Source organism: Asparagus officinalis, chromosome 2, assembly GCF_001876935.1.
Source record: "Asparagus officinalis chromosome 2, Aspof.V1, whole genome shotgun sequence".
NCBI classification, from domain to species: domain Eukaryota; kingdom Viridiplantae; phylum Streptophyta; class Magnoliopsida; order Asparagales; family Asparagaceae; genus Asparagus; species Asparagus officinalis.
This window is the reverse complement of record NC_033795.1, coordinates 61,661,384-61,671,788: the sequence shown is the minus strand read 5'-3', so window position 1 is coordinate 61,671,788 and position 10,405 is coordinate 61,661,384. Positions and strand designations below refer to the sequence as shown.

General features: G+C 43.1%; 1 protein-coding gene across 1 annotated transcript; it reads left to right on the top strand.

Moving 5' to 3' along the window:
- LOC109831532 (probable 2-oxoglutarate-dependent dioxygenase JRG21) lies at positions 2,043–8,716 on the top strand. Its single transcript, XM_020398864.1, has 2 exons — positions 2,043–2,586; positions 8,273–8,716. Exons 1-2 carry the CDS (start codon positions 2,320–2,322, stop codon positions 8,534–8,536), a joined length of 531 nt encoding a protein of 176 aa, XP_020254453.1. The 5' UTR covers positions 2,043–2,319; the 3' UTR covers positions 8,537–8,716.

Sequence of the window (10,405 nt, the reverse complement as noted above, 5' to 3'; positions counted from 1 at the left end):
ACTATCAGGCTGGGGGTGCGAATGAATCTCAAAAGAGAAGTACCCAGGAAGCGGACTCTCACTGTCCGTGTATCAAATTTATCAGGGTAGTATTATCAACATATAGCTGCCCCAAGACCGCTCCACAGAGGGTCTCGATATTCGAGAGAATCTCCAATGAAACGACAAAGCCCAAATCAGGGCGTTTCCACCAAAGAGGATCGGTTGCTCGGGATGATGAATTCCCAGATGTAACTTCCATCATCGGTGGTTGATGGGGGATAAGCTATCTATTGTGATTTTTAGACAGCCTACAGGGTATTTATAGTGAAAAATATCAGCAGCCAAAACCCCAAAGAAACCATCAAAATCCCCCAATATCCGGATTTCTGAAACTAGCCGTTATTGTGCAACGGCTCTCTGATAAGTCGACTCATGAGTCGACTAATGAGTCGACTTATATGAATCGACTCAGCAGATGAAAAATGGCAATTCTGCCGCACTTTGTAAGTCAACTTATAAGTCGACTTATGAGTCAACTAAACATGCACAGACCAGATTTGCACAGGAAAACTGAACTTTAAACCATGTTTAAAAATATCAAATACCGACCCTAATTTCTCTCCAGGAAGAAGAGTCAGTCCGGGAATAACCCAACGAATATCTCAGCTTCAGCTTGTTTTCGGAGAAAGTTGATGTTTTCATTGCTTTTGGATCTGTTACAACTTCAATCGTTACAACAAGAATCGATAAAAAAAGTCGGTCCACAGACCAGATTTGCACAGGAAAACTGAACTTTAAACCATGTTTAAAAATATCAAATAAATTCTAAAAAATATGAAACTTTGGGAAAAGTTTATAATCATTTTGACAAACTTGTTTGAAAAAGAATTTTGCAAAAAGGTCCTCGTATTTATGAAAAACATCATTTTGACAAAAGTATCAAAATACAAGTTTTGAAGGTGTGCAAGTGTGTGTGATATCCCGAATAGCTTCAAATGAAATCTACAACTACTTGCCTACAATCTAGCACTAGAGAGAAAATAAAAACTAGCAAATATCCTCACATAGAATAACATCTCTTTGAGTCTTGATATTGCTTTGATTTGATGAAGCCTTCACTTGTATATGTTGTTCTTAATTAACATTTGCTTCATCACATTGCCTCCACCTCCTATATGGATATTGACGTTGTAGCTCATATTCCATCCAATCCTCCATATATATGGTACTAACAAGCTTGATATACATATTAACTACAATATCACTTAACAAGCAATTAGTACCGATAATGGTGGTTGTAAATTATCATCAAAACATAAGGGCTAACAGAACCAACTCTGTTCATTATTCACAGCTAAACCAAACCAAAATGTTCTGTTTACGACAACAATTGCAACCATAGTTGCATAGAATCCGCTGTGTTTTTTCTCACTGGATGGGTATGAGAGTGTGGTACGTCACTCAATAAGAATCAAGTACGATGTGGTAGTCTTATACGAACGGTGCGCTAGGGAATGTGGTGCACTTTAGGTTCGGGTCCTAAATATAGATATCAAAGGTTTTGCAAGAGTCAATTTAAGAAATATGCTAATTGATATCAGTAATGGTGAAAGAACCTTGAGAATCATGTTGCAATTATGGTATGCATACTTTATTTACTTAAATTCTCATGTTTTTAATTGTTTCTTTTGGAAAAGAGTTTTTTTTTAACTCAAATGATTTGAATTCTAAATTGGGTCACGGGAGCTGGTGAACCGGGTCGTGTTCCACGCGAATCTGGGACGATTGAACCTGGGTCGCGGTTTGCTATAGCATCCCACGTTCCAGACTTCTGTGATTGCAACCTTTGCAGTTAGTGAGACGAGCGACCACAAAATTGAGTTGAAATTAATTAATGCTGCAAAATGACATTGTTAGTTAGCGTTTTGGAGAGATGTGATAGAAACTCAAAAAGATCTGAATACATCAAATATGACATCGTTTGTTGTTCATGTATATATTTCGAACTCTGGATGGTCAATCAAAAAGTGAAATGGTCCGTTTGGAAAATTGGTGTTCTTACCAATATTTCTAAAGTCACGCTCTAAATATACCGTCAATTGTTGTGTCCGAAGTCTGATTAATTAAGGAAGATTTACACGTACGAGCGACACAAATATCCTCATTGTGATTTGGATTACATTAACTACTGATAAAACAAAAACATGTCTCGTGAACTCTCTGCCTCATCCGAATTAGTGCTTCTACTAACTCCTCTGAAATTCTTATTTCCACAGAGATGCCTGCGTAGAATACGCAGAAGCCGTCGAAAAACTCGCATTCAAGCTGCTGGAACTCATGGCCATGAGCTTAGACTTACCAGCCAAGCGACTGAACGGCTACTTCAAGGACTCCCTAAGCAGAGTCCGCCTAAACCGCTACCCTCCGTGCCCCTCCCCTGACCTTGCGCTCGGCGTGGGCCCACACAAGGACCAAGGAGCCCTCACTGTCCTGGCACAGGACGATGTCGGGGGCCTCGATGTCAAGAGGAAGTCCGATGGCCAGTGGGTCCGTGTCAAGCCTGTTCCCGACTCCTACGTCATCAACATCGGCGATCTCATCCAGGTTAAAAATGGCGTCCATCTAATTTTCAATGTCTAGTCAAATCATTATCATTTTTTAATACAATTATCATATTTTCGATACATAATTAATTGCATATACACCTCGTGTAATATCATTCACTGATCCAATGCGTTTTTATTAGCACCTAAGCCATGCAATGCCCAGACCACCCTTATTTATGGATGTGGAAATTAATATATCTCCTATACTACATGCATGTACAAATAACAAAACGATAATCATGAAAATAAATTTCTAGTCCTCTGCAGTACTGCAGGGTGTTTATCTGTGACTGACCTTATAATATGAATGTTATGATGAAACTGGATCAAAGCCTCGTGATGAAGCTGGATCAAAGCCAAAAAAAACGTTGAATGAAGGCACAGAGGGAGAATATGCACACGGAGAGAACTTGAGAGTTTTTATTGATTGGGATGCTACTTAAACTTAAAACAATCACTCGCTTTAAATAAGAGAAAAAGCTTAACAGACTCAAAACCAACCTATCCTAAAAATAAGATCAAATCCCGTAACCAACTCATGAATCCCGCAACCAATTCATGCTGTTGCTTGACCGCTTCTCTCGGCCCGGCCACGTCATGATTATTCCAACATGCTCCCCCCTAATCTTGACGTGGGGAAGCCGGATCTTTGACGCCAATATGCTCGCACATCTCCTTGAATTTGATTCTAGCAAGTGCCTTAGTCAGAATATCAGCACGCTGTTCTTCAGTACTCACATGTTTGACAACGATCAGTTCCTTTTCCACGCACTCTCGAATGAAGTGGAAACGAGTATCGATGTGCTTACTGCGTCCATGGAACACTGGATTCTTCATTAAAGCTATTGCAGACTTGTTGTCGACATAAAGAGTGACTGGCTTGGGCTTACAACTAGTCACCTCGCTGATCAAACTCCTCAGCCACAGTCCCTGACAAGCTGCTGCAGTTGCTGCCATGAACTCGGCTTCACATGAGGATAATGCCACAGTTCTCTGCTTCTGAGATGCCCAAGTGATCAGATTCTCGCCGAGGTAGAATGCCATGCCACTAGTACTTCTTCTGTCATCGACATCCCCGGCTAGATTGCTATCAGTAAATCCGACCAACTCCTCAACTTCATGTCCTTTTCCATACACAAGCCCGTAGCTAATGGTTCCCTTCACATACCTTAGGATTTGCTTGACCGCCTGGTGATGCATGGCAGTAGGCCTCTCCATATACCGACTCACCAACCCGACGGAATAAGAGAGATCCGGACAGGTGTGAGTCAAGTACCTCAAGCATCCGATGACGCGCCTGTATTCCGTTGGATTCACCAATGTTCCATTAACATCCTTTCCGAGTTGCAGCTTTGGTTCCATGGGGTATTTTGTCGGGCTGCATTCGCTCATCCCGAATTGCATTAGTACCTTCTTGGCATAGGCCGACTGTCTTAGTGTGACACAGTCCCTTCCCTGGTCCACCTCGATTCCAAGGTAGTAGGAGAGTAACCCAAGGTCACTCATCTCAAACTCCTTCATCATCTGCTGCTTGAACCCCTTTATCTCGTCAACACTCGTGCCGGTGACGATCAAGTCATCAACATACACTCCGACAATGAGTGTGTCAGCTCCATTGCTTCTTGTGTACACCGCCTGTTCCTGTGAACATCTCACGAACCCAAGGCCTTTCAAACTCTGGTCCAATCGTTTGTTCCATGCCCTTGGTGCTTGACGAAGGCCGTAGAGGGCTTTGGACAACTTGTACACCTTGTGCTCTTGGTTCTTCACGATGAAGCCTTCAGGTTGGGCAACATACACTTCTTCTTGGAGATCACCATTTAGAAATGCTGATTTGACGTCCAAATGGTGCACCTCCCATCCTCGCTGAGCCGAAAGGGCAATGATCAACCTGACGGTGTCAAGTCTGGCCACCGGTGCGAAGACCTCCTCAAAATCAACTCCTTGCTGTTGAGTGTACCCCTTTGCCACAAGTCTTGCTTTGTGCTTGAGGGTGTTGCCTTCGCTGTCCTTCTTCAACTTGTATACCCATTTTAGTCCAATGAGTTTGTGACCGGGTGGCAGCTCGGTGAGCACCCATGTCTTGTTCTTCTCGATGGCCTCCAGTTCTCTCTTCATGGCTTCCTCCCACTCTTTCACATTTGCGGCTTCATGATAGGTTGCTGGCTCCTCGGCAGCTAGCAACAATAGCTCATCGTCACGCAAAATCAACTCCTTGCTGTTGAGTGTACCCCTTTGCCACAAGTCTTGCTTTGTGCTTGAGGGTGTTGCCTTCGCTGTCCTTCTTCAACTTGTATACCCATTTTAGTCCAATGAGTTTGTGACCGGGTGGCAGCTCGGTGAGCACCCATGTCTTGTTCTTCTCGATGGCCTCCAGTTCTCTCTTCATGGCTTCCTCCCACTCTTTCACATTTGCGGCTTCATGATAGGTTGCTGGCTCCTCGGCAGCTAGCAATAATAGCTCATCGTCACGGGTCTCTTCATAAATGTCAGCAAGTGAACGATATTTCTCAGTCCAATCATCAGTAGACGAGGAAGCAGAACTCCCTGGAGATCCCTGGACAGTTGACGGTGAGGCTGGAGCTGACGCGGCTAGCGGACTCGGAGATGATGACGATGTCGCACCCTGTGTCAATGACTCCGTGGGAACGCCAGGTGTAAAGGGCGTCTGCTCCCCAGCTTCCGTGTGACTGACTGCTGCTCTGTCACCATCAATGGGCTCCTCGACGGTGAACGTGACCCAAGCCTGTGGGTCATTTTTCTCAGCTTCACTCCATTCCCAGCTTCTTTCTTCCTCAAAGACAACATCACGACTCACGTGAATCTTGCCGTGTCGGGGATCATACATCCTGTGCGCCTTGCTTCCCGCTTCTACTCCAAGGTACACCATGGGAATGCTGCGGTCGTCGAGCTTCTTTGTATGTACGTTCGGTACCTTGACATGTGCAGTGCACCCAAAAACCCTTAGGTGCTCCAGATGAGGCTTCTTGCCCGTCCATGCCTCATAGGGAGTTGTGCTAGCCAAGGCTTTCGTCGGTACTCGATTGAGTATGTAGACCGCATGCCTCACCGCCTCCCCCCACATCTTTGCAGGCATACGCATGCTCTTCAGTAAGCTCCTTGCCATTTCTAGGACAGTACGATTTCTTCGTTCAACAACGCCATTTTGTTGTGGCGTGTATGGCGCTGTCAAGTGCCGCTGGATGCCTTCTTCTTCACACAAAGTCGTGAACTGTTGAGACAAGAACTTGCCACCGCGATCTGTCCTCAACACCTTTATCTTGTGCTCAACCTCCTTCTCGATCAATGCCTTGAACTTCTTGAACGCGCCAAATGCTTCACTCTTCAGCTTGATTATGTACACCCACATCATCCGGCTATAGTCGTCAACAAGGAGGAGGAAGTATCTGTTGCCGGCGGGTGTCTCTGGTGTTATCGGTCCACACAAATCTGCGTGTACCAACTGTAGCGGGTGTTCGGCTCTGAAGTTCGCCTGTGAGGGGAAGGCATTCCTCGTTTGCTTTGCCACAAGACATCCCTCGCAAATCTGCGTTGGATGATTGATCTTCGGGATGCCGTGTGCCATTACTCGATCCCCCATCATCTTGAGTGCCTGGAAGCTCACGTGCCCAAGCCTCGCATGCCACAACCAAGCTGGATCCTCCATGCTTGCCGTCAAACAAACAGGTTCACAAGTTTCCAACAAAACTTTGTAAAGCCTGTTGGGGGATCTCTTGACTTTGATCAACAATCTCCCATTCCTGTCATATATACACAAAAATGCTCCACACATAACAGTCCTACTGCCACCTTCAGAGAGCTGACCAAGACTAATAATATTGTTACATAGACTTGGTATGAAATATACCTCCCGCAGTAGTCGTTGTTCACCGTTCTTGCATAGAAATAGGATGGATCCCTTCCCTTTGATTTGCACTGTCGAGCCATCGCCAAACTTCACCTGCCCGTGGATGCTCTCATCTAGGTGCTTGAACATAGACCGCTGGCCTGTCATGTGGTTGCTGGCCCCATTGTCCAGGTACCACACGTCAGACCCGACCGTTTCCTTCTCATCTGTCTGCAGCTTCGGAATAACATTCTTCTCATTCAACAACACCATGTTGCGCGCGCCCCCTGCGCACTCGGACAAGAGTAGTGCTGGCTCTTCATCTAGAACACGGGTGAGATTGGTCTCCTCGTCTCGGTGCTTACTGCGACACTCCGAAGCATAGTGCCCGAAGTTGTTGCAGTTGAAACACTTGATCATGCTCTTGTCTCGGCCTCCTTCACGACCTCCGTTTGTTCCCTGGCGAGTACTGGTGCTACTGCCGTGACCTCCATTGCCGCGGCCTCGGCCACGACCACGGCCGCGTGAGTAACCACGCCCATGCCCGCGGTTGTTTTGAGAAAAAAATTCCTTTCCCCGTGATGACTTTGCGTCGGGTTTAGGATCCCCTCTTATTAGTAGCGCCTGTTCGTGCCGGTCGTCGTAGTCACGGTAGCGCTCCTCATGTGCCTTTAGAGCACCAATCACCTCGTCCACCTGCATGGTCTTGAGATCGCCGAACTGCTCCATAGTCGCGGCGATCTGCAAGAACTTTGGTGGCACACAACGGAGAAGTTTCTTCACCACATGGCTCTCCTCCATTGTCTCCCCAAGAGAACGTATTTGGTTCACAAGGGTAGTGAGTTTTGTAGCGAACTCATCCACCGACTGCGCATCGCCCATGCGCAGATTCTCAAACTCCCACCGAAGTGCCTGGAGTTTGACTTCTTTCACACGTTCCACACCAACGTGCATGGTTCTGAGTGCCTCCCAGACCTCACGGGCAGTCTCCTTGCCCGCGACTTGAAGCATTGTCTCCTCCGGGATCGCCTGGTAGATGACGGCGAGCGCCATCTGATCCTTCTTCTCGTCCACCGATTCAGCATCGCCGGTGGCCTCGATTGCCGCCCAAACCCCTTGGGCGCGCATGTTGGCCTTCATCTTCATTACCCACGCCGGGTAATTCGACTTCGACAGCATCGGGTACTTGAGGGTTACCGAGCCCTCCCTTGCTGTTACTGTGTCAGTGAGCTCCTCGCTCCCACTCTGGGATTTGCTCGACGACGGCATCTGCTTCGGCATACTGGCTCTGATACCACGTGATGAAACTGGATCAAAGCCTCGTGATGAAGCTGGATCAAAGCCAAAAAAAACGTTGAATGAAGGCACAGAGGGAGAATATGCACACGGAGAGAACTGGAGAGTTTTTATTGATTGGGATGCTTCTCAAACTTAAAACAATCACTCGCTTTAAATAAGAGAAAAAGCTTAACAGACTCAAAACCAACCTATCCTAAAAATAAGATCAAATCCCGTAACCAACTCATGAATCCCGCAACCAATTCATGCTGTTGCTTGACCGCTTCTCTCGGCCCGGCCACGTCATGATTATTCCAACATGTTAACATGGGAGCGCAAGTGATGGTTACCTACGGTATTTACTTCTAATGTCATAGAAATTGAGACGGGAGAAACAAAATCGCCATTCTTCAATGGTAAATCCTATAAGCCTTAATTTCTTCGAAGTAAATATGATAATTATGAAGCAAAGACTGTAATTTAACTTACGGAGAAAACCATTATCATAATTTCTTCATTCTCAAGCAGTTGATATTTCGTAGCAAGTTCATCCATGCAGGTGTGGAGCAATGACAAGTACGAGAGCACGGAGCACAGGGTGTCGTTGAACTCGGAGAGGGAGAGATTTTCCTTCCCATTCTTCTTCGATCCCGCACATTGTATAATCATGAAGCCGTTAGAGGAACTTGTGACTGAAGATAATCCGGCTAAATACAATGAATTCAGTTGGGGACGTTTCTACAGGTCTCGGAGGAGCAGCAATTTTCAGAAGATGGGGGTAGAAAACTTGCAGATATCTCATTTTCGGAAGAACAATTATTGAAGTCCGGCCAGCAGGTATATCCTTCCCGGGAGATCAATTGAGGTCATGTAACTGGTTTGTTCGCAACTTGTAGCTGCTTGTGTGCGCGTGCACGTATTCTAAATAAAGATGTCCAAGGGGAACAATTATTATTATTATTATTATTATTATTATTATCTGTTGTGTTTGATTCTAAATCAATAGTCGATCGCCTTCTATCCTTTTCTTTTGTCTTACTGAAATTTCACTTGGACGCGTGAATAAAAAGGAGGATTTGGATATTCTTCACTATGAAGATGACGGCACTTGGCTACAATCATACCTACCGGCTGTCGCTAAGATATTGGTCAGTCTGAGTATGCTTCTGATAAGGGGGGACCCAGGGTCAAATCATAACATGTGTGAGATGAGATACGTGAGTAAATTAGCCTATTAACGAAGTTAATAATTTGTTTGGAGTTATTTTTTTCCTTCAAAATTGATGATTGGTGATAGTTTTATAAATATTGAGATTTGGGGCATAGTTTTGCAAATATGCATGATTAAGGGTGTATAAATACAAAAGACTATATAAGGCATTACAAGTATGAAATAAATCTAATCTATCAAACATGAAATAAAAACAAGAAAATAAAATGCTAAAACATATAATTCTAAGCTAAGAAAATAAAAACTAACATTGTAAGGGTTTGGATCCTTGAAGGAAAATCTTTATCTTCATCATCAAAGAAGAAGAAAATAAAATATTATTAAAAAAATATTTATTATAAAAATAAATAAAAATGAAAGGAGGAATTTTTTTATTTATTATAAATAAAAATTTTATAAGTTTTGGTATAGGTCTTCTGAATTAAGAGTAACTCTCCTCTATAAATAGATTTTTTATAAAAAAATTTACACCAAATTTATAGCCTACAACAATTAACAAGAGGGCATTGGATTTGTTTTGAGCTCAAATAAATAAATCTCAAGTATTAACTGTTTCTATTATGAATCAATTGGTCTTATTTGGTGCATTTGGTGGGAGAGAAATAACAGAATTTTCCTGCATAAAAACATTCGCCTGCTATTTGAAAGAAAGTTGCATTTTATGTCTCTTCTCCAACAGCAGGTGTTGCTGACGGTGACAAGGATGAACCTATTCTCATTGAATGAAGCATTATCTTTGGCGGGTGTTGAACTTTTTGTGTGCACTTGGTGGGTCTATACTCATGTAACCAGTCCTTTTTGGGTAATGACATGGCTGGAATCTCCATGAGGGGTTCCATCCTTATATCTGTATAGTTTTCTTTACTTTGCAATTATATATCCTCACTAACTTTTGGCAAACACTTTGCATACTCAGGTTTTTAATACACTTTAATACCTTTTGTTATGCAAACATGAGAATATTTTTTCAAAATATTCATGTATGATAGTCCCATGCTGAGTTTGGAACTTAACTCTTTTTGTTGAATTTACTATTGAACCTATCTAAATTTTATTTTAAACCTAGCTACTCCAAATTATGATATATATAATAATCCAAGTGAGGCCAATCCGAAAAATGGATGAGCGCTGGACATGCCCTCTTTCCTACTATAGTTGAAAGGGTAAAAATGTTATATAATAGAGATTTTGTCCCTTTAATTATTTAAAACATTCTATCCATAATTTGTCATAAACATAGACAAAGCTTATACAATTGAATATCCACTTTTTATCTTTGTTGTTTCTAGAACATTTTAAAGAATATTTTTATTATAAAATATAGATAAATTCTATATATATTTTTTATAAACAGAAGTCTATATAAGTATATAAAGTAAATTTAATCTAATCAAGGTACAAATAAAAAATAATGAATCAGAACTAAAATTTATGAATGATTGTGGCCATAAACTATGACCC